General features: G+C 40.2%; 1 protein-coding gene across 1 annotated transcript; it reads right to left on the reverse strand.

Annotated features, from left to right (window-relative positions):
• Positions 1-1427: 1427 nt before the first annotated feature.
• Positions 1428-23077, reverse strand: LOC110950718 (solute carrier family 25 member 36-A-like). Its single transcript, XM_022193466.2, has 7 exons — positions 22607-23077; positions 20313-20477; positions 16435-16512; positions 13107-13207; positions 7220-7286; positions 6782-7071; positions 1428-4536 (listed from the first exon to the last, which is right to left on the reverse strand). The coding sequence occupies exons 1-7, from the start codon at positions 22645-22647 to the stop codon at positions 4343-4345; spliced, it is 936 nt and encodes a 311-aa protein (XP_022049158.1). The 5' UTR covers positions 22648-23077; the 3' UTR covers positions 1428-4342.
• Positions 23078-25280: the final 2203 nt, after the last annotated feature.

Genomic DNA, 25280 nt, shown 5'->3' on the forward strand with positions numbered 1-25280 from the left:
GCAGAACAACTCAAACAGCCGCACAACACAATCAATACAAACTAATGTCCAAAGCAGTGGCCATTTTTCTTAAATTTAAGCCACAACATGTGCGATGATGGATTTTTTTCCCCGGTACTCATCTACCCACATTTATAGATCAGTTCGGCTGCAGGTACTACACGAATTACAGAAGTAAACAGAAATCAAAGCTTTTTAAATAACTGACACTGATAAGTGAGCTGGGCAGTTATCATGGTAGAGAAGCTAATAGAAGAAACCTCTCTAGATTCATGACGCTTGGTTTTTAATTGAAAATAAATGTTAATTATAGCATGAAAAGTGGCGTGAATAAAGGAATTTAGTAAATTGAACTTGTGCATAGGTCAATTTCATCAGAAGTAATGTGGCTCCTCCTGCCGGTGCTGCTGGGTAAATACAAACTGTTCATGGCGATTTCCTCATTTATTGTCCTCATGCTTCTACAACATTTTTATGACTGAAATTTCTAAATTTTTACACAATAATACTCAACGAGGTAATCTTCAGTCAGATATTGAGGGAGGCCTCAGCTTTATTTGAGCTTTCACTCCAGTTTAATAACACAATTAAACCACTAAAATGTTTAATCTCGTGCGTAATGACAGGTTTATCTTAATTTTTTTAAATGTCCAATTGGTCTGATGGAGCTCAGGAATCATCCAGACAAGTTTTAATGGAAGTAAGTGCATCGTGTGGACCTCACTTTTCAGGTGTGGAGCAACGCAGAGCATAATTTGCCGTCGGGTCCTGTGCTAATGAAGCTGCTGTGCCATATGCGTAAATACGCACGTCAGCCTCGAAGCCTTGAAGAAGCACTCTGCTGCTGTGTGATGTTGTGGGTATTTATTAAAGTCAAAGTACAGAATCTGACAGGCAGCAAACGGTCATCAGAAAATGTATTAATATGTCTGCAAAAAGAAGCACTTAAGTTTTCTTTAAGAAATGGAAAATAAATGGAGAATCATCAGGAAATGGCATCACACATCCATTGACAGTTTTCATAAAAGGATAACTTATAACATATTCTCTATTGTATACTGAGGGGAACTCAATTCAACTGATGACTTTAAAATTGGTACCCATACAGCTTTCTTTATTGTACATGTGTAGACAGTGTATTTTTTCTGCTTTTTATTTTACTTCCATTATTTCATTTTCGATTTTATTTCATGTGTACCGAACATCTTTGGCATAATATTTTCCTTAATGATGAATAAAGTTATCTTATCTCAGAAAAAAGAGAGGCAAGACAGTTCCTGCTGTTCTTCTTTCAAAATTGGAAAATTTTACAAACTGAAAGGAACTTGTACTTGTGCACTTTGCAGTACGTAAGTCAAATCTAGTTTTTCCATCAGGAATGACTTTAATGACTTCAAACTCTAAAACATGAATTAAAAAAGCAAACATTTCAGTTGCAAATATATTTTTATTTAGTTTTTATTTTAAAAAACAAACACACTAAAGACTGAGCTGGCAAAAACAAAACAATCTTCTGGGTTTCACTGAACCCTGCATGAGGCTGCATCCTGTCCAAGCAAACAGGGGTAAAGACACTGAATTGCAAACTGACACTGAAATGAGAGGTTAAAAAAGAAAAAGTGAAATGTCTGCACTGTTTGACCAGTTGTCTGTCACATTTTGGTAATTTCACCTCAAGTATTACTGCAGCAGAGCGAAACAAATCCGTAAAAGCTATTAGTGTTGTACGGGAAAGCATGGTTGTTAAAAAGAGTCAGCATTTATTTTAGCAGTATGTCAATGGAGACTGAAAATCAATAACTATTACAAGTTACAACACTTTGCGTCTGAAATGATACTGCAGCACAGAGGAAAATGGGAGCGTTCAGGAACAGCATCAGGCGTGAATGCAGTAGATTTTCTGTAACTGGTGGAAAGTAACACTTTCTAGATAAATATTATGCTTTGTTTTTTGGGGGGGTTAACCATGAAAGTGTGCGTTTGCATCGAAATGACAGCAGCTTGGTAAGAGAGGCTGTGGTGGGCGGCCCAACAACAGATTTAAATGTCAAGTACGGAACATTTTAGATGGTGAACAATGGAAAAGTATTCAAAGGAACATTTTAATGAGGTGTTTGGATATAATTTGAGAAAATGTGTGTTGAATTTTCCACAAAAGATCATTTTTTATGAGAGCAATGTAAGGGAAGTGATCATCTATAGGAGCACAAATGGCTTCTTCAGTCAGAGATGCAGCAGTAAAATCTCACATTAAAACACCTCTATTTTGATATTGAAAACTAGTTGCAAAGGAACTGAAAAGAATCCGACAGGAAGTAAAGAAGAATGTAAACATCCAAAATGATGGAAACATCCGAGCTTTGCAAACTGGAACACTTCTTTCTTTTTTCTTTTTTTTAACGAACCTCGTGAACTGACGGACCAATGCTTCAGCTCAAATGCTCACAGTGATGTATTAGCTCTGCAGCATTTGCTAGTTTTCATGTAAATACACAATGTTTGCAGAACAACTTACGACAACACAGAAACGCGAGAGAAATCATTCAAGCAACATCAATATTCCTGCCTGTGTCGAAAACAGTTTCAATTGCACAAAAAAGAAAACAAACTTCTTCAAATGCAAACTACAGCATGATCACAAAATGAGCCCAAGGGAAAAAAAAAACAATTGATATGCATATACAGTATCAATAATATGTACAAACATTTGAACATCCTTCACAACTACTGAGAACTCTAAACTGTACAATTTATCTGCTATAAGAACAGTTGAGCAAAATACCATTTTGATATACAGTTAATACTTTTTTTCTTTTACAATGTACAAGTTTAAACTGTCCACACAATAAAATGCAAAGCACAAGCCCCAAAAGGCCACAAAAGTGCATGTTATCAGCTCAGTTGGAAGCCATCGGAAGGAAGGACTGACGTTAAGAGTGGGAATGAAAGCTCCCAGTATCATTCAGGAACCTTTCCCCTCTCCAAACCGCAGTGTTTTGCAAGATTAATAGGTAGTGGAGGGAAATCTGGAGTAGATATTTATTATACATGCAGACACATTCACACACATTCACACACACTCACACACACTCACACACACACACACACACACACACACACACACACACACACACACACACACACACACACACACACACACACACACACACACTCCTGAACACAGATCATCCAACTTGTTAAACACACACGCACACATACACTCCATGGGGTGATAAAACTGCATTAATATTCTCCCGCTCCAGCATTTCCCCGAATCGTCACATTATATTCAAGTAGCAACACTCCAACAGAAGATATCCGGTACCTTTGGGACAGTCACACATATCACATTTCAAAAAGGACACATTGGTCTCATGTTTTCACACAAGATATTTTAAGCCCCGAGCAGTGACTGGAGGCAGAAGCCGGCCTTCTTATTTCAGTTTTAACAAAAATACCAAAGGCCAACTTCAACCAACCCATGTCGCCACCAGGAGCTGAGTCATGGAGGAACAAAACACTGAATGGAAGTCAGTTTGTAACCTAAACACCCGATAGTGTCTGAGGCGCGTGCTTATGACTGTCACAAGCTCATCGTTGTATTTCATTGTATTTGCATTGAGTTCACTGTGGGCTATGAGCTTCAGGCCACCCTGGGGGGCAACTGCAGTGTTTGGAGGAGAATGCTTGAAGCCACACCTTGTGCAGTGCAACAGTGGATGGATGACTGACATTTTTGTCTCTAATCCAACTCTCTTCTGACGTTCTACTTTAGCTGAACATTCCTTAACGGCGTGTCATGTGATGGCATAGCACTGAAGCAAGTGCCGGCTCGTACAATTACTTATTTAAAAAAATGACACTGACCTACATTCGGCTTTCATCTGTCCTGTCAAGTTCAGTCGCCTCCAAGCATTCTCCTGCTATGATGTCTATTTAAGAGTGAAAATTAAGTTAAATCCTGTCTGCTAAGGCCACTGAATTTTGCTCAAAATCGTATCTTTCAGTGCTTTAACAAGCACCAAACTGGTTCTGTGCCTTTCCTGTCAGTGCCTCCTCTTTCTTCTGAGCCATTTTACCTCCACTGTGAACTGTGGCGCCCTCTAGCTGTCCCCGCAGTCTGACAAAGAGAAGTGGAGGGGATGATGCTGATGTGGTGCCAAAGTGCTCTACCTCCTTCCTTTTTCTTCATCTTCTTTCCATTTGTCCTATTCTTGTCTAATAGAGTATCTTCACTTTTCCTTTGGTCTTCATTTGCACATTTCATACCCTAATCAAAGGGCCTCCATCTCCGTCATTTACCGTCTCCCTCCTTAAACAGAAAGGAGACGGTCCTGGTGGGCTAACGGCCGAGCAGGTAGACCACCACCTCGTAGGTGCACATCATGATGGCAGTGTTGGGAATCTGTCTGACGAGGTGTGTGGTGAGGCCGCGGTACAGCGCCCGGTATCCCTCCTCCCTGGGTACTGTCAGCAGAGTTTGGAAGAAGGAGCGGTACTTGCTGCCTTCCTCTCGAAGCCGTGTGCGGATCACCTCTGCAATTTGAGATTGAGGAAAAAAAAACTGTTGGATACACGAATGACCATTAGCTGTTCTTGTCAAAGCTTTGTGTGGTCTCTCTAGTGCTAACTTTTAACATCTGACACTACCAAGTCCATTTAATGTGTTCTTCATTTGTTGGCATACTAATAGTCCTTTAACCTGCCTTATCCTAAATGAAGGAAGCTACAGATTTTTTACCTACATCCCAGAATGACAGTTTAAATGGGAGAACCTGCACCAGGTGAAGAATGATAGCTGTATTTATGGTGCAAATGGACCATAATATTTTCAAGAAACAAATGGTAAGTCACTTCCTTGTTTAAAATGCAACATGTATTGATGCTGCAGTACATTCTGGTCTATTCAGCTCATTCACAGCTGAAAAACTTTCTGATCTGTGTTGGACGTCCTTCCCCATGACTGTAAAATGTTCGGCAAATTGGTTTGGCTAGTTATTTCTGTGAACAATAATGTAAAATATTTGTAGAGACAATCATCTATGGCATTGTTTCTATTTGTCAGTTTGTATTCCAGATATCATAATACAGCATGTGTCACTCTGTAAACATTTTGAAGTTCAAGAAAAGCACTGATCATGTTTACTATAACAGTTTTCAAACATTGAAACATTGTCTTTTGAAGGGTAATTGTGGCAATACTCCACAATTATTTTATCAATAGATGTCATGGAAGACTGTGAAGGAAAAATTACTCTTTCCCCTTGCTAAGGAATTTCCTTGCAGCTGTTAGCCGATGTCATCTAAAATTATCCTACAGGTTGGAGCAGGTTACCACCTTTGGTCCCTGCTCCCCTTTAACCTGTGTGAGCCTGAGCCCGGCTTCAGGTTCTGACCTTATCTCACCCTTTTATGGCCTCCTGACAGGTAGACATTGTAGGAGGAAGATATGCCAGGACTGTGCTCTGGTCAGCATCAGATAGTGTCTATTCTGACTGACTAAGCAGACTGGTTTGTCTTCTAAATCTGACCCCCCTCCCAACTACTACATATACCTGGAGATCAGAGAGAAACCTCAGATCTGATGCTGGCAGTACGTGCATGTACTGCTGCTCTGTCAGTGTCACTTCACCTGATATCAGTAAACCTTACTGGCAACCTAAGTCATCCGAGTCTCCTTTGTCTTTCTGTGTCTGCCTCCTCATCCTCACTGAACTTCCAAAACAAAGATCAAAACCAACAATAAATTTATCAGAATACCCATTTTGTTCATTTACCCCAAAATTGTCTGTCTAGTATACAAAACCTGATAAACAATATTCCTCCGTGCCACAGAGCTTCTGTAACTATTGCAAACATATCTTAAATTAGAATAGTTTAAACCTTTACAGTCAGCCTTTTTTTGTTATTTTACGAGGGGCCTTCGATAAGTAATGCCTCTGACCCACTTCCAGTTGTCTGATCTAGCTGAAATTTTGCATGTGCAATGATTTATATCTCTACTGGTTATGTAGCAAATTACAGCTGTGAACTAATTGTGGTTTCTGATTTATACATCTTTGAACTGAGTCAGGTGTGAAATTGAGCCTGTCGAATGTCGCGCAGTTATCCGGTTTTTGTATTTGAAAGGACGCACACCACAGAAGACTTTTGATGAAATGAAAGAAACTTATGGTGATGATGCCCCATCATATGACCTTGTAAAACGCTGGCATCGTGAATCCAAGCATGGATGGAACTCTGTAGAAACAGCTCCCAGACCTGGTCGCCCCCAGAAGGAGGGTGACCAGGGGGGCGACCAGGTCTGGGAGCTGTTTCTACAGAGTTCCATCCATGCTTGGATTCACGATGCCAGCGTTTTACAAGGTCATATGATGGGGCATCATCACCATAAGTTTCTTTCATTTCATCAAAAGTCTTCTGTGGTGTGCGTCCTTTCAAATACAAAAACCAGATAACTGCGCGACATTCGACAGGCTCAATTTCACACCTGACTCAGTTCAAAGATGTATAAATCAGAAACCACAATTAGTTCACAGCTGTAATTTGCTACATAACCAGTAGAGATATAAATCATTGCACATGCAAAATTTCAGCTAGATCAGACAACTGGAAGTGGGTCAGGGGCATTACTTATCGAAGGCCCCTCGTATGTTGTATGTAAGCTGCTGAACACTTAAATTTTTTTCCTTTATAGGATTTGTTGACAACTAATAAAATACATATTTTGTGGCAAATACGTTGACTGAAATAAGTCAAGGTGAGCGAGACAGAAGGTTACCATGAGGATAGGCGATGGAGGTGGCACAGGTTTTGGAGGTGGCCGCTGCTAGCATCATGCCCACAAAGTCTGAGGCATCTTTGACCGTCTCTTCCTCTTCGTCCATGCAGGTGTGAGCCCGGGACTCCAACAGTTTACGTTTGATGCTTTCATAGATGACAAAATGGATTACAGTCTCAGAGATGCCAGCGTATGAGGCTGACATTCCTCGGTAGAAACCACGAAGGCCGTCCATCTGGTACACCCGCCGCACGCAATCAAATGCATTCATACGCCGCTCTCCTCGGTTTCTGTCAAATCAAAAGCGAGTTTATTTAATTCGAGGCCAGTAGCAACATTGAATTTCTGTGTCATTTTTGTTACAGGAGAACAGAAGAACCACACAACATATTTCACTGTTGTTTCTGACAAGGACAAACACGGATGAAGTTTCCTCACCTGGCCTCCAGCTGCAGACGAGTCTTTATCAGCCAGATGGGATTGGTGGCTGTGATGGCGGTGAACCCTGGGAAATTCAGAAAAGGTCAGAGGTTCAGACAGACGTATAGACACTTGGAAGAGCACAATCAAATCAACTACACTAAATAGTATATACTGTACAAGGACAGTGAGAAAGCATTTCATGTAACAGGATCAACTGGCTTTAGTATTTTCTTTACTAGAGGCCATCTGATTCCACAGGTTATAGAAAGTAGATTATTTCAGACAATACAGAAATGAAATCTGAGCGTAAACAATCATTTACTGAGTTACCATCAGAACAGCTATCTCTGCCACATTCTAGTCACATATTGATCCTTTTCATGTGAAATGCTACTTGGATGCATGTAAACCAAACAGCTCTCTTCCTGAAGTAGAGCACGGACACTAAGAATAGTGTATGAGGGCAGCAGCTTTAAGCTATGAGTGCTGTATCTTTTTTGATTTAGTATCTTAAAAAAATATCTAGGTGCAAACACTGGGAAATGAGGCCAAGCGGCAAATTCATTTAGTTCTTTGTGTGTGGCTGATTGTCAGTCTGCTTCATTTCGTAAAAGTGCTAATAAGAGCTATTGTGGTTCTGATGAAAATAAACAGCTATTATGACAAAGGTTTATCATAAAGAGAAGTCTATTTTGTAAGATATCATTACACTTTCAGTGAGCTTTAAAATATAAACACATAATCATATGTCATTTTTACAAAGTGACAACACAATAGGGTTGAGTCTTTAATTTGACATTGCTCTAAATTTTTAACTTTTGTTAGGCTACACAGTATGCATGCTCACTTATTAGTTCTTTTATGTTTATTCTATTGGATTTAATGAACCACTGGTTAACTAGTTAGACAACAAAAAACAGGCTGTAGGTCATTTACTAGCACAGTTAGCACAGCTACTTCAGCACAGAAAAACAAAATGGTGTCTGAAGGAGATTCTTCAATTATTCACTACAGTGGAAACTCTGACTAGGTACTTAGTGCTGACCTTACTGATGAGAACAGTGGTTAGAAACCCTGTTTCACTGTTGGTTTAGTTCCACAGCCAAACAAAGTGAGCTTAGTTAGCTAATAAAACACATATCTGTCAATAATTAGTTCCTAGTAAATGCACAAGAACTGTATAGAGTGAAACTTGTGCTTGTTTAAGTAATTTACATGCAACACTTTTGTCATTGTGTTCTAGTTTAGTAGAAATACTCGACAATACACAGTAATGTGAAGCTTGTTGTATAAGGTGTAATTAACGCGCACCTTGTATCATTAAGAAATGACACAAAGTCTCTTGAAAAGTTTGTCATAAACGATGTACGGCAGAGAAGGGAAACGTGGCCATCTGCAGAAAACTGCTAACACCAGGACGAGTCTATAGAGAGACCTCAGTCACATCTAGTGTATCATTGCAACAGAGACCTATGTTAAGGCAACTGCCTAAAGAAGAAAAGGATTATACAGGTCTGTTGAAGAGAAGAAGAGAAGAACAAAAAGAGGAAGAAGAAAAAAGAGGGAAGTAGAATGAAGTAGCGTCTATGGCGTGTACTCACGAGGGAGGGGCAAAGCTCCTCCAGCTCCTCCCCGCTGCAGCTAGTAGCCTGCAGATATGGGGGGCTCAGATGGCGGGGGTCTCCCACCCAATCACGCAGGGGTGAAAGCTTTACAGTAAAGCCCTAAAATAGACACAGGCTTTTCTGTACCACAGTCACACACAAGCAGCAGTCACATCCACCCCAAACCCCACCAACTACCCACCCCAACCCGCTTTCTCATCAAGAGGATGGAGAAGAGATGGGAGGTGAAGGACTGGTACCCCCCATCTTTCCCCCCCCAGACTATTATCCCAATTCCATACCCCACCAATTTAATTTACTCTTACATGTTTAATTTTTTTTTTGAATTGTTATACATATTTAACTGCACTTTTTTCCCCCTTATCAACTGGAATAAAGAAAATGTTGACTGAACAGAAGCCAACCCAATCCAAAAGTCCAGCTCCGTCTCACAGGAGTGAGCTAAAACACAGGAGCAAATACAAAAGCAGAAAATAAAACTGAGGAGGCATTCTACACACTCATCATTGTGCTATTATCTGTTCATATTAGAGGAAAGACGAGATCAAATTCTTACCGAAATGAGTTTGAAAATAAAGAGAGGCAGGTGGAAATGCTAACCTTGCCGTTTTGTGTAACAGACTCTCAGTGGTGGACAACAGCGATAGAAAGAGTGAGGACACCTTTTATGAATGTGTCATGGCATAAGAATGAAATGAGTGATGATGGTGAAGTGAAACAATGAGGTTGAGCAATGGTGGCAACACGATCTGCCCCAAATACCTGCCCTGAGATAACTGGACCGCAGAGGAACTAGGTTGAATCTCATAATAATAATGAACATGTTATTTTTAGAAAAACGCATTAAATAACTTTGAAAATAATCAGTAGATACGTTGTCCTCAATGTGAAAATGAGAAAAAGTTTTCATATTAGCTTATTGTTACAGAATATTCATATTTAGACAGAAAATAGCAACTTAAAGGCAACTTAATGTTCAAACTACTTTATGATAACAATCTGACTGCTGTAAAATGCCCTGATTTATTTTCTATTTAATTCATGTTTACTTTCATAATTGAAATCGCCTTTTGTCAATATGAGATAAGATAGTCTGTTTACACAGTTATGCTTAATAGGAAACCACATTCTACTTATTAAATAACACATGGGAAAGTTCTTGCACATTTCTTCTGAAAAAATAGCACATTTATAGATATAAATGGGTCAATGCAGGTTACTCTGAGCATAGTTGATGTGTCTTTCAAATGTATGCATCTAAACATACCTACAAATGTAAGGAGGACCAAATTAAGTAACAGATTTAACTGGTATTAAAGTAAACTTCTCTTGTTTGCCTTCTTGCTCATGTAGATAAGCCACAGAGTAGATATCCACAGACTACACAAGCCTACTGTGGTTCTAACCTCTGTAGAAAGCAGCAGCTACATGTAGACATGCTACTACAAGTTGTACATTTTGTTCTTATAGGCTCACAGTCAATGTGTAACTTCTGCAGTGGGGTTTGGCTTACATTCAGAGACAGCAACATGCTTTAAATTAACTGCTGAAAGGGAAAATAAGGGAAAGCAGTGGGTCTTGTCTTCCTCCTCCGCCTATAAGAGAGTGCGTAACTCATAGCAAGGAGGACATATAAGCCAGAGTTAGTTTACAAAACTGGAAGCAATTATCCGACATCAGGATAAAATTTATCCGTTCGGTCACTGAGGGTTTGGCATTGACCACTGCAAGCTCAGGCTAGACTTAATGGCATCAAGTCTGTTGTTTGTCGGTATTGATAAAAGCTCAGGGAGGCTTTGAAAAATGTACATAAGAAAGAGACAATAAGTATCTGTCTACTATGAGTGCCAAACATTTGTGTAGAGCAATTACACAGCTACTTGTCAAAGACGCCATGAAGACTTAGTTTTCCAGGATAGATGTTTTATGAGCTAAGGTTGTGTTGTGTATCTCTGCCTGCATGTTTGTTAACATAAGATTAATGTAAGCAACTGCTATGCTGATGAAAAATGAGTGCAGTGATTTTGAACTGCCTAACTTTGGTCTGTGTGCTGTGTTAAGGTTTGAAATTGCCTCAGTTGTATGTCTCTGTCTGCACTGCATCTCGTCCACATTCAAATATTTAACTGATGCCAGCACTGATGGGCTTAAACCATCAAACTCTCTACATGCAATTCAACTCATTTCAAATGAGGAAGCCTTGTGGATATAGTGCCAGTTTTTTAGGTTATGGACTGGCAATGGATCGCCTTGAAAAGAAATGACTCAAGCACTAATGGTATTGATGAATGATGGCAAAAGACGAAATGAAACAAACCGAGTGCAACCTTTTGTGGCAGTGACAAGGTTAGCATTTCTTTTGTGCTGACAACAAAAAATCCACACAAGTGTGTCATTACTTTACCTTTCCTATGTTGATGGAACAAGCTAAGGGGAAGGGGGAGGTGTGTGTCAAGACTAAGCAATAACAAAAGCCTGAAACTACATACCAGCAGCAAACACGTTGCCATAAGCAATGGTAATATCATTACAAATGATCTAATATTCATAAAAATCACCATGGTTTTTATCATACCAGTGTAAAGAAATGGGGTGCTACCTGACGTGTCCGCCCGAGTGCCAGGGGCCCCGGTTGACCTTTGGGGGCCGTGTTCTCTTCTCTATACGCACAGAGCAAAGAAGGGGGCCCACACCACACTGTTTAAGTAACAACTGGGATGTTAAACCATTTACAGAATCCTCTGGAGAGGCCTCAAATAAAAGAATAAAAAAAAAGAGGAAAGGAAGGCAAGGAGGGTAAAAATAATGGAGGACATGGGGGACAACGGGGCTAGGAGAGGAGGAAAGCACAACCTAAACTTTGAGGACCATAAGGTTTTCTTCTTTTGTGTAACAGCTAAAAATAAATACAGCACAGTCATGGTCTAAATGCCAGCAGTGAGACATTAGCATTTGTCTCCTCAACTGCAATATATGTGGGCCATCAAGGCCACAATGGAGAGACAAGGTATTCTATTCTCAGTGTGTACTGGTACATGTACAAAAAGGAATTGTTCAGAACAAAGCAGATTAGTAATAAAGATGTAATATATTATTATTAATATAATTGTTGTGATTTTGAGGAACATTATTGTACAAAGTACAGTATTTACAAAACAAATAAATGTATCTTTCATGGCTTGCTTTAACCCTCTAAACCCCAAGCAGTTTCTTTGCGTTTTTTGTTCCTGTTGCATTTTTACTCTGCTACTTCAAAGCAAACACCTAATTTTCCAGAATAAAGTCCTGCATGTCTATGGAAACAGACGAACGAAGAATAGAAGTAGAGAAAATGTGTTCTGTTCAGGATAACATCGTTATAATCCCAGAAATCACTAAAAACAAAAAGCAAAGTTCACTGATTGCTTTTTTTTTTAAATGGGGAGAAAAATTTGTAGTCAACACGGACAGTGCACCCTGCTGTTATCAATAACAAAAGTCAGTTTACATTTTCACTTGTTTCTGGACTTGTCTCGTATCTGCAAAGCCAGCAGTTCAACTGTCACTGAATTTATGTTCCAACCAAGTCAGTAACATCTTTGTGGTTACACCGAGGTACACCGAATATTTAGTTTTTACAGAATCCAGTTGTAAATGGTTTATTTTGGACAAAAATGAAGTGATTCTGATAAAATGTCACAATTTTAAGCTTAGATCTGAATATTTTTCAGGACAGAACTGCACATAATGAGTGGTTGGAAATTTAAAAATCTGCCGATTTTTTTGATTTGTTTTACACTTTACATCTTTGATAAATGATGAAATTTTACCATTTTCTTTTGATAACCTGATTTTAGACCTGCTAGTGGAATTTGGGGTCCAGAGGGTTAAACAAAGCGAGGCCAAAGTCAAGTTTAGTTTGATCCTGAGAGTCTTAAATTGTGCTTTCTGATATATAGATTGTTGTTTATATTTAATATTTCTATACATGAAACAGCTGGATAATGCCTACTTGTAACAGACATTATTATTTAGCTTAGCATGCTTCAGGTCTATGGGAAAGGTGGTGTCTGGGAGAACTTGAAATTGTGCACAAAAATTATGAAAAGATAACGAAAAATGAAAGCTGCCTGATGAGGACAAACTGATTTTTTTTTTTTAACTCAACAAAAACCCATCAGTGAGATATTCTGCCCAGGCAGACTGATAGACAGACAAACAGGCATGTTAAACCAACAGCAGCAGACAGACAGAGGGACAGACAGACAGAAGGGCAGGGGAGAAGGAACGATCATTACCTGCCATCCCAGCAGACACCATGTGCACCTGGGTAGAGTCTGGCTCCAGCAACCCATTCAGCTTCTCCTTGGCTGTTGAATAGACTGCAAAGTAGATTGCCCTGTGGCAAATAACACCATGGAGAGGAAACAATTAACAAAAGCAACCATCAAAAAAAGCTAAAAATTGATCATGCATTCTGGGACTAAGTGCAAAATGAAAAACTGGGACCATGAGTGCTGACTAAATGCATCTCTGAATAATTAATGCAGAGTGATATTCTTTCCAAGTTGACCATATGTCATAAAAGCAATGTTACTTTAACCACATAAAATGAATAATAGCTAAATTGTACAGGGTAGTATGTAGCGGAGCTAAGCCCAGCTAAAATGCCACTTAAAAGAAAAGCACTGAAAGGAGTTTGTGTGTCTGCGTGAATTTTAGTGGCAGATTTATCTCCCATGATTCCAGCTGCTCTTCACTAAATAAAATCATTGGATTTAGTCAACATATCTGCTTAATGGGTTTAAGCCCTGTGACCTTCACTATCTGCCCTCATTCTGAATTGAAAACCATGCATGCACAATATAATCGTGCTTCTCCACAGAGGAATTATGCAAGTGGCTCTGAATGTGTGTGTGTCTTCCATGTATGAGTGATGTTATTGGTCTAAACTGGCTGCCCATGTGCCATGTGGGCTGTATGTTGCTAACGACCGCCAGCAGCATGCCCAATGAACTGTGCTCTCATTAGTATCAGAAGATGTTTAAAGTGCTGTTTCCTATTTGCAAGAACAGAGAAAAACTCTGCAGCACAACAAGCCAGACCACCCCTGCAGATAAAGAAAGTAATAAAACTGCTATGTCGTTTAATTATGCTGCATCTAAGCAAAACTTAAATTAGATTTAAATGGAGTGGAAATGTTGCATTGCCATTTAGCTTTAAAGGTCATATATTGTTCCTTTTTTCAGTAAATTAATAAAAGTCCCACATGTTTCCACAATGTGATGATTTCAATTTTCAGCTCAAAACACTGCAAAGACGGTTCATTTCACCATGACTGTATAACTCCTGATTCCAGCCCTGTTCTTAACGGGCTTTTTCAGTGTCTTTAGCTTTAAATGTTGCCAAGTTGCTACTGTTAACACTCACTTCAGGAAGGAGACTCTCTCTGCATATGCAATAACAGTGCAGAGCAGCACAGATGACAACACAGCAGCTGACACAGATGTTGAGGAGTGCGAGACCACGACCTTTAAGAGCTTCTTACTTTCTGTATTTTATATAAAAATATTGCCCGAATTCACAGCACGGGTTTTGCTTTTAACTCATGCGTATGGTCAGTTTGTTTGAGTATGTTGTGGGTGTAAAATCTGTATTTTAACGGTGCAGCACATCAGCTTGACAACTGCTCATGAAACAGTAGTCCCAATAGGGTGCGTTTTAGTCACAGTATCGTATTTGATTTATTGTCCGACAGCAGCAACAGAAAAATCTTTGAATGAGATGGCTTAAATTGGAATTCAGCTGTCGTAAAATACTGGATGGCAGAAGAAGAGGAACCAATGTGCAGTCCTCATTTGTTGGTTTCAAACCAGTGTTAATGTCTGCACCATCTCTGATTGTCCCTCAGCTTTCACAGAGCTGACCTGTAGGCATACCATCAAAACTAATGAAAGGTTAGCTACATTAGCCATATAAGATCCTAACATTAAGGAATTCCCCATTATTGCGCTATGCTTTTGTAAAACTTAAATCTTCTGCTGTGTCTATAAATAATCACACAGACATGGATGGAGCATGTTGATGAGTAACTATGAATTATGCATGAAACTCGTGACTCCACAAGCCAAAAAATTTAATGGAGTTTTTAAGCCAGTCTCACAAACTGACATGTTATTTAAGTTTGATTAATTTTCTACAATGTGCAAAATTATATGTCTAAGTGTCGAAATGTGTGTCCGTTTTTGTACTAATATCCTACTGTGTTAGCATCAATGTCATACCATCAAAATTTATATTCAATTCTATCTTGTTACCACAGACATCAAATACAGCATTACGAAATAAAACTAAACAAAATGATTAAAAGATATCCTGTATTTTCAATATCACATAGCACTGACAATATAAATAGGCTGATTTGAATAATTCAACCCATTTTTAGTCAGTGTCATCAGGTTTCAGTGAACTGGTGATACAATTTGTGATGTTGTATCTGTCAAGTTGCAGAGCCTGGAAATGCACATTTAAAATCTGACATTACATTCTGTATACAAAGAACTTGAAAAGGGACTATTAGAAAACATCATGGTTCAAACCCAACACAACACCGCACATAAGACAGCAGGAAAGCTTTAGTTTTTTTTAATGAGGTCATCTGGTTCAGTGCTTATGTAACAACAGCCTCCTATAGCACAGGTTGTTACAGCTGTCTGGTCAGCTACAGCACTAGTCTACAAAACGAACACACACGCACATCTAAGGGCATATTTGCCCCTCAGAGAGGTTGACAATGCAAAGCAGCACAGACCATGAATCTACAGGATGGAACAATTCTGATTTAAAGAAAAAGAGGATGGAATTTATGGCTCAGACAGACACACATACCCCAGCACACAATGGGAAGAGGATGACAATGATCATGTGATGCAGCAGTAACTAGGAAGGACTAGATAGGTCATCGACAGGGATTACACACAAACACAACAGCCTCTCTATAGAAAGTCCATTGTAAAATGACAACAGCAGTCACATGACGAAACCACAGCTGGAACGGCGCGTGCTGCTGCTGCTTCATTCTGATTTTGATTGGCCGTGCCCAAGCTGTTACGCAACCCTGACCACATAAGCTAAGAACCAGGGAACCTGCTCATTTCCACTCGGAATTGAAGCACGGATTTCCATCCCACTATTGTGACTTAAAATAATGTCGGTATTTCTTTGTTGTTATTACTTTTGTTTGTCATTTCTGCCAACATAAGTTCTGAGTGAGCAAGAAGTTAAAAAAAATAAAATAACACGACCTCACGATAAGGACATTTCTCAATCAAAAGAAATCACAAGGTTTGATGTAACATGTGAGGTGAATGACGCAGAAATATCTTTGTTCTCTGAGAGAGGGCCATGGTAGAGCTGATAACACTATGTTTATTATCAACGTTGAAGATTGAGGTGACCTACTTGTCTGTTTGGTTTTGATGTGCGGGACATGCATATGCAGGTTATGCTCTTTTCCTTTGGCTTTCTTCCTGCAAATTATTGTAGTATCATTTATGGAATGATAAAAGTTCAGTTAAGTTTGATGCCACGCACCACACCCAAAATACTGTAGAGAACACCACATACCTGGAAGGTGCCACACCTACAAGGTTGGGGCCCAGTCCTCTGAAGAGTGAACGGGGTCCCTCTCTCTCTAGAATTAACCTGAGAAGAGCAAACACTTGATTTAGCATTTCACTTCATGCTATATTGGTCATTTCAGCATTATACAGAACAAAAAAACAATATATATAACAGCTGTTTCATTGTGCTCATCTAACTCTCAGCGAGAAATAAACACAACTTCATCCAAAATTATCCACACCAATGCAAAATTCTGATATACAGTAACTTTTTATTTATTATTTATTTTTCTTCTGGCTGGAAAGAACATAAACAAGTGACAAGAGACAGTTAAACACTGTGTTGGAGAGGTTTACAATATCATGAACAATCATGAGCATCACTAAAACAATGTCTAACTGTCTTTTGTCACTTGCTTACATAATTTCCAGCCAGAAGAAACCCCATAAGCACATAAAAATTCACTATAAATCTAATTTGGCATCGGTCTCAATACTTTTCGGCTCAACTGTAACTACATTTTCTACAACATTAAACTTTTAAATTGCATGGCAAATAGACTCACATAAACTGGATCCACCCTGAAGTGTGTGTGAGACACAAAGCTCTTTGTTTTGCCATTTTATGTAAAAAACTACAACAAAAAATAAATTAAAAACACATAGCTCATCCCTTACATACCGTGTGGCCACTGAAAACACAAAGCGAACACTTCACACTAATACTCATGGGTTACAAGTGAAATAAAAACAAAGTTGCAGAGTTTATAGAGCAGAACCAGCTTTCATTCAGCACATCATCTCTAACTTTACAATCAATGTGGGAGCTCCAAGCAGATAGATTAGTAGTTTTTGGTCGTACTGCCTGATCTGATACTCAGCACAACCAAATATTATACACAAGGTCACTAGTAGCATACCGGAACCAAAATAAATGATATGACAGGTGTCCTGGCCCTGGTGGTGCCCTGGTAATATCATAATCGCTCACATGTACTTTTTCCGGAGTCACACAAGCTGAAAGATTCTTCACCTTTCTCCAGACTGACCCACTGCCCTATTTTAGAATGGCCACGGCTAGGAATCCACCCTTTATTTATTGCATGTTTTCACAAAACAGTGATACAAAGTAATAACAAGGTCAGTGTGAGGCTATCATTAAAAAAAGACCCATCAGACAAGAAAGCTATCCTTTGGGTCAGATAGTAGTGAGGTCCTTAAAGGCTGATTGTAAGATAGCGGCTGACTCATTCCATTTAAAAAGAAGACAGAACTCGGATCTTTTCGGGAAAAGTCAGTAGCTATTTCTTCTTCTGTTTGTGGGTTTGTAGTCTGTGCCTTTCTGTCCTGGATGTGAGATATGGCCAAGTTCTGTCCTAAAAAAAACAGTCTAAACTTAGAAAACACACAGGGCTTAGAGTGAAGGTGTTCTCCACAGCCGCAGACTCAAATCGACACGCTCTGCTCTAAAATGGATCGAGCCCTGTGCCGCATTGCATGCTGACCCACTTTGACAAGCATGCAGGGCTTTTTTTCTCTTTCCTTGCCCCATACGGCTCTTCCCTCCTCTGCCCTGCTCCGCTCAGTATTACATGATAGTGCTGCATTGTGTCTTCCAGTAGCTGTTTATCTCAAGGACAACTGAAGAAGTTGGTTTATGTCAGTACAAGACGATGTCCAGATTAACTGCAATCTCTCAAGACAAGGCATTAGTTTAATGTTATTAAACAAAATCCTCAAAAAAGCACCATTTCTGATATAGCTTTAGCTGAAGGACTGATTTGTTCCCACTGGTTTTTGCAATAAGTGGAGGTGTTCTATTTGTGGAGGTGCTCCCTTGAAAAGCTAAAGTTATTATTAGCAACTAACAACACTAGCTTTTTGCATATTTATCCCACTGCATGTAGATTTCCAGTTAAGTAACCCATTTTAAACCATTTTTGTCACAGATCTTGAGTCAAACAGGAGTAAATTCACAAAGGTTCTAAACTGATAATGAAGATAATTAATGCATGCATTTAGTGGTGGAAAACTCCACACACAGCCAGTTGGCCATTATGCAATATGTTTAACAGTGTGTGACATGGAGATAGCTTGCCAGACAACAAGAGCAGAGCCATGTATCCAAGCTACAGTGAATATTTACCTAAAGGCTGTTAACCCCTCAGTGATCAACGTTAATTAAACATTTCAAAGGAGACAAGCTTCCAGTAGGTTCCAAATAACCAGTGTTGAATTCCCCTCCACTTTCACTTCTCACTTTACATTTTTTGGTAACTTTCTAATATATCTGAGAAGAGGAATTACATGTATCTTTTTAACAACACAGAACAATTCATTGAGTATTTCTTACATCAGTCTCCCAGTAGTTGTTTGGAGAAAGTACTAAAGACAGCCAAACAGCTGCAAGGTCAAAATGAGGCAGAGATTACGTACTTGGATGCCAATGAAAAGAAGCTACAAGTAGGAAAACTGTTTCTCTGTTGCTTTGCTCCCAAACACGCAAACAAGTGTGCACTGACAGAAATCCTTACCCCCAGGTCGGGAGTAGTATTTCCAGTTTGCTGACCAGCTTCAGGTTCAGCACATACTCAAATCGCAGCGCAAAGGAAGAAATGCAGATTTTAGGAACTCTGCTGCAGACTAAATCTGTCATCAGGGTGTTTTTGCGCTGTTTGCCATTTTTTGGCTTTTATTATGGTGATGTAACTCTACAGTCGAAAGGTAAGGCAAGTAAGTAGTACAACACAACAGCAATTCTAACCGAAAGTCTCATAACACAGTCATAGCAGTGCATGCATACAGTCTTGTTTCATTATTACTGTGGATTCACCGTGACATTGACTCAGGCTTTCATGTGGCCCCATGACCTTTCCGCTCTGCTATATATGGTAGTGTGTCCCATTATTTTTGGGGTGGTGGTCAACTGACAGAAATAGTGTAGTGGGTCATTTGGAGAGCCTGACAATCACAATCAATTGATTTTTAAAATAAACAGGACGCAAAGCGGCAGGGTAAAGAGGGGCAACAGTACTCAAACCACTCATCTTAACTGAGTCCTTTGTTTTTTTTTATCAGAAGCAGTCAATGGATGAGTTAATACTTCAACCAGAAAGAGACAACACTGAAGCCATCTCACAACATTACAAAATCCCCCACAGTATTCATACTGTGTCAATAATGCAGCTGTATGCATAACAAAAACGGCTTATCTTGTCGTTAGATAAAGCTAATCTTGGCAAAATTCCCTTTTGTAAACCAAAGTTAGTTAAATATAGCCTAGCCGCGCTAGACCCATGTTTTGAAGGCACAAGGGTCTAGGACCGCTCGACAGGGAGGGAGGCGGGCTAAAAGGTTGTCTTTCAAATCACTCTGCAGCAATTGGGTAGGTATACAACCAATCAGCGCAATGAATAGGCTGACGTAGTTCCTAGAGTGCCGGCGGATTGTGGCTAAGTCCCATTAGCTTCCCAACCAGCGGAGCCAACTGGTATATTAAGGATTTGCCATATCCCGTCAGCATAAGTCCAAATACGTCTTTCTTCTCAATGAAACACTTCAGTGCCGTCCTTTGTTTATCTTTCAAGATGAATTTTAGCTTCAAATCTTTAAGAGCTGTGACCAAAGTCGAGTCGAAAGATAACTGTTTATTGTGCGCCGGTTGTTTCTGTCAGAATCGTCGCGCCTCTGTCGTCACTTAGTTACACCCGCCTTCTGACTCTACACTTCATGGTGATTGGTCCGGCCAGTTTTAGGAGAATCCAGCCTCGAGCCTTATGGAGGGTAACTAGACCTACCCTGGCAGAGAATTAAATTCGTTGCCGTGGGTTGTCTAGCGTGGCTAGGCTAAGTTAAATAAGCATTTAGCATCATTCTCTTTACCTAAGGCAATGCAGAGGCCCTGGTGGAGCAACACGAGCAACGCTGGCTCCGTTGACAGCGCTGAGCTGGACTTCAGAGACGTACAGAGTGATGGAAGAGGACTGCAGTCTGGTCTTCACCACTTCCAGAGGACAGGTCAAAATAGCACCCACTGTACCGCCACATCTAGGAATGAAAAGGTTGAAAAAACACAGAGAATGTTAAGAATAAGTAAGGAGAGGTATGCTTTGCTACTGTAATGACAAAAGAACCCAGGTCCTAACCCTAAGTACTGCAAACCGTGTTGCCTTTACATGAGCCAAGCCTCATTATATTTTGCTTGGTTGGTTTGGCAGTTTTATTTTTAAAACCATCCTCGAATACCAGTCAGTGGTAATACAATCTGTTATTCCCTTAAGCTCCAAGATTATCTAGGAGGTGTGACATACGGGCACCAAAACCTGGTGTCGTGATCGGCAAAACACTGAGATGTTGTAAGTTTCCTCTGAACTCATGATTACTTCAGTTTCCTCAGAATTCACAATGAGTTCAGAGAAAGCTCAATGGCTCAGTGTAACTGTAACACTTTGCTGACTTATGACACCTAAGAAGACGAGAATTAGGTGTAATGAAAACCAGACTGTTGTTCAGGGCACTCATTGAACTTATGTGCACAACAAACATGACCGCTCACAAACAAACCAAAGAAGCTCGTGATCATGAGTCTATCAGCATGTAAATAAACTAGAGAAGTACTGTCAAAAAGCACAATGCATCATTTGGTAGCTGTCAAATCCAAAGCTACCAAACATCATCTCAAAATCTCTTTCTGTGCCATATTTGATTATCCATTGATTCCTTCTGCTTTGCGCAAGTTGTATGAATAAATTTCATAGTCAAACCTCCACAAGGCTGGAACATGCGTGCTGTTTACAACAGTGGCAAATCGAGAGGCTGGGTAAAGCTGCACCCCGACAGTTATGTTACTTAACATCCAGGCAGTGAATTCCTCTTGCTCCAATCTCCTCAGTGTAGTACCAGCTATATTTACCTTTCAAAAGCCCAACCCACACTCATGCTCACAGGCAGCAGCAGTGACCCTTGCCCTACTTTCTGCTGCATGTGTGTCTCACAGTGGCTGTGGGAGGAAGCTTGAGTTTTTGGGAAAAGCCAACTAAATTCTGCTTGTGCAAGACAGCGATGTGTCTCATACAGTTCTCCAACTTTAAATCCCTGATAAGAGAGATAACGTATGAGCTGTGGTGTGATAACTTTACCAAATTTGACTATCAGCAATGAGGCAACAGAAGCAGAAATAATGAAGGCCATGGAATAAATTAAAGACAGATGTACTGGGTTGATGAACTGCAACAAAGTTAACAAACAAACAAAGTTCTTAGGCTTGTTTGCAGGATTGTGAATGAGATGCACTGCTCATCTCCTGATTTCAGCTTAAGTAAGCATTCTTTAGTGTGCTTACTTTGGATCACCCTTTAGTGGTTTAGTAAGAGTCTGCAGAAGCAGCAAGGCAGTTTGATTTTAACTGTATTTTACTACCAAGAACTACCTTTCACCGACAGTTTGGAGAGTTGCGCAATAGGGCAAAAATCTTTGGGTGATTTTGGAAAATATTAATATCAGATAGATGTCTGGTAATACTTGTGTTGTATTAGAGGATCTAAACTGTCCTTAAAAAGTTGCACAATCCTAGCTACAGCAAATAAACAACTGGACTTCTCTTCTAGGTTCACTTTTCATTCAACGGGTTTCTTTAGTTATATTATATTAGATAGTTGTGATTTCAATATGTATTAATTTCCATTGATAAACAAAGGAAATAAGTCTGACTGCTGACTCTACATACACCGACGTGCAACTGACATTTACTTATCTTAAAGATCTGCATGGTTACAAAACGTGAGGAGAAAAGGAGCAGCCATGCTGTGGCTTCAACAGCACTTCTTCGTGTCACCGACAGAGAGCAGCAACGAGCCCGAGAACAAAATAAAACCGCACACTTCAGTAGCCGGTATTTAGGGGACGTTAAAACGACAAAAATCGGAATTGTGATGCCTCTGGAGTCACGTGCTCTATAGGATGCATGTTAATTTTTCACAACCATTTCCTTGAAGTCCAGTTTGAACCAACGGCTGTGACACTGACGTGACAGACGTGCGCGCAGCTGCTGCTGGAGGACGAGCAACACAACAGTCTGGACACAGTTAGCTAGATAAACCACAACACTCATGTTTCACGCTGGAGCCGTACACTGAAAACACACCCCGATAAATATACAGATTGCTTGTGTGACTTACCCTCCAGCAAACAAATGAACCAGTGTGTCCCTTTGGCTCATTATTTAGCATGCTCTGCCAAGCAGCGCGCCTCGGGCTGCGGCAGAGGGTCAAACGCGGGGCTCGGTTCACGGCCCTTCCCGGTGTTTTCTGCCTCCGAGAGGATGTCGACACACAAACGACGTCGATGACAGAGCAGCGGTGGGGCGAGTCTGCGTTGATTCAGACTGCAGTGGGCCCACAAACCCCACCGTGAGTCTCTGTCTCAGCCTGCTCAGGTTAACCTCTGACACAGATACCCGCTGCCTTCGACTGGAACACCGCAGAGCTGTGACTTCACCCCGCTGACTATCTGCAGTACGACAGTTCAGATCTAACACACGGTTTTATGGCACATCCACGGTTATGACTGGATTGTCTCCTCTGCTTTCATCGCTGCATCGACAGGGAAGGAGGCAGAGCTCATAGTATTTACTGTACGGCCATAGGCTGGAAACACGCGCTGCTATTGGTCAGACTGACGCACGACGTCACGACGTTTCCGCCCTGATCATGCACTGTTCACATGTTCAGCACTGAATGAATCAAGACTGCAGTGTGTTTAAATGCAGCCTCTCAAGGAAGGTCATCCTGACACTGTCTGCAAATACTTGAACAGGAACATGTTTTCTCTTCTTATGGTTGCCTCACTGAAATGGACATCTCTTTTCTCAGACCGACCTGAGACAGGAAAAGAATCCACAGTCAAGCAAGCACAATAGCCCTCACTGAAAAAAAACAGGTTAGGTTGCGCAATCAACATTCAAGCAGCAAATAAAAGTAATAATTTTAGCTTCTTTATTGATGTACAAAACATTTATACACTTTGTCTCAGTAGACTTAGATGATGCGACAATACATGAGCGAAATACAGAATAAAACATATTTCACCCCCACCATTGAAAGCCCATATTTTCATTTTCACCATTGAATCCTTTTAGTTTTATTTAATTTGGGCTTTACTGACAAGGGCTTACAAGAACACTGTTTCATGTCAAAGTTAAAACAGATTTATGAAAAGTAGTGTCTATTCATTCAAAATATAAAACCTAAAATAGGTGATTGTGTAGGTGTTCACAGCTGTTAAGTCTGAGCCTGTGTGAATAGGTCTCAATCATTCTTGCACATCTAGACATCACAATTTTACCCTATCCTTCTTTCCAAAACTGCTCAAGCTCTATTAGGTTGCAAGGGGACTGTGAGTAAACAGCCATTTCCAGGTTGAGACAACAATTCTTTATCGGATTGATGTCTAGCCGTGCCAAAGTATTCGCCTTGCTGTCTTTAAACTATCTTTATGTATCTTTGACTGAATGCTTTATTGTCTTGCCAGACAACAAATCCTCTCCCAAGTTGCTGCTCTCATTTTACCCTCCACCTTTACAGGTCGTCCAGGGTTCACCACGGCCCCTAGTTTGACCTCCAGGTTGAGCTGTTTGCATTGTTGTACATGAGATTTTGATCTCTTGCACGAAAGCTCTTTTCTCTGTTGCAGGGAAATAATACCGCTACCACCATGCTTTAAAGTTAGAATGATATGTGTGTGATAATGTTTAGCATTTGATGACCACCAAACATAGCGTCTAGTCTGATGGTCCAAAAGCTCAGTTTTGGCCTCATCAGACCAAAGAAGAATCTTCTTCCAGTTGACTTCTGGTGAACTCGAGTCAAGATTCAATATGAGCTTTTCTTAAATAGCGGTTTTCTGTTTTCTCCTTTCTATCATAGGGCTTTGACAGATGAAGGAACGGAACTAAAAGAAATTTAAACTGTGAAACACAGGGTTTTATGATTTTTAATCAATGACCAGAGACATCAGAGAGATACTTTAAATATAACTTTAAATTTAACTTAAACTGTTTTAGACGTGTGTAAAAAGCATGTAGGCTCATACCTGATTAAACAGTATACTACCTGTTGAAAATTACTTAAGATATCTTGACAAGCATTTTAATTGTTCTGTTGTATTTAGGGGGCTGCTCAGCGGTGTAGTGGTTAGCACCTTTGCCTTGCAGCAAGAAGATCCCTGGTTCAAATCCTGGGGTGGGCCTAGGATCCTTCTGCATGGAGTTTGCATGTTCTCCCTGAGCATGCATGGGCTTCCTCCCACAGTCCAAAAACATGCTGAGGTTAATTGACTACTCTAAATTGCCCGTAGGTGTGAATGCAAGTGTGATTGTTCGTCAGACTGGCGACCTGTCCTGGGTGACCCCTGCCTTCGCCTGAGTCAGCTGGGATAGACTCCAGCACCCCCCGCAACCCTAGTGAGGATAAAGCAGTATATAGAGGATGGATGTTGTATTTAGGGGTTTCATGTCTTGCAGATCCAAAGAAGTTGAAAGAATGATACACATCCACCAACTCCATAATGATGGAGAAATAGCCCACATATTGTCACTACTGTTACATGTCACCAGACTCATCCTTTGTTACTGTCTGCCATACACCCTCTTACCTCCTGTTATCACAACTTTACTATTTGCAAGTGTTTCTGTCTGCCATACCCCCATCTTACCTCCTGTTACCCAATTGCCCTTTTGTTCTGTTGTCTTACCCTTGAGTGAACTACTTTGGCATTTACTTGCAACCCCCTCCCAACCCTTTTATCCATCCTCTGAGATGTCCCTTTTGTCTTACCCTCTGTATTTGCATACAG

This window comes from Acanthochromis polyacanthus, chromosome 9 (genome assembly GCF_021347895.1).
Source record: "Acanthochromis polyacanthus isolate Apoly-LR-REF ecotype Palm Island chromosome 9, KAUST_Apoly_ChrSc, whole genome shotgun sequence".
NCBI lineage: Eukaryota > Metazoa > Chordata > Actinopteri > Pomacentridae > Acanthochromis > Acanthochromis polyacanthus.

Bases quoted from the DNA above. Each gene is read 5' to 3' on its own strand.
- LOC110950718 (XM_022193466.2), bottom strand. From the start codon at position 22,647: ATGAGCCAAAGGGACACACTGGTTCATTTGTTTGCTGGAGG. The intron at 20,478-22,606 runs GTAAGTCACACA...TTTCATTCCTAG, and splicing joins GTTCATTTGTTTGCTGGAGG to ATGTGGCGGTACAGTGGGTG. The intron at 4,537-6,781 runs GTAACCTTCTGT...CTCAAATTGCAG, and splicing joins CTCCATCGCCTATCCTCATG to AGGTGATCCGCACACGGCTT.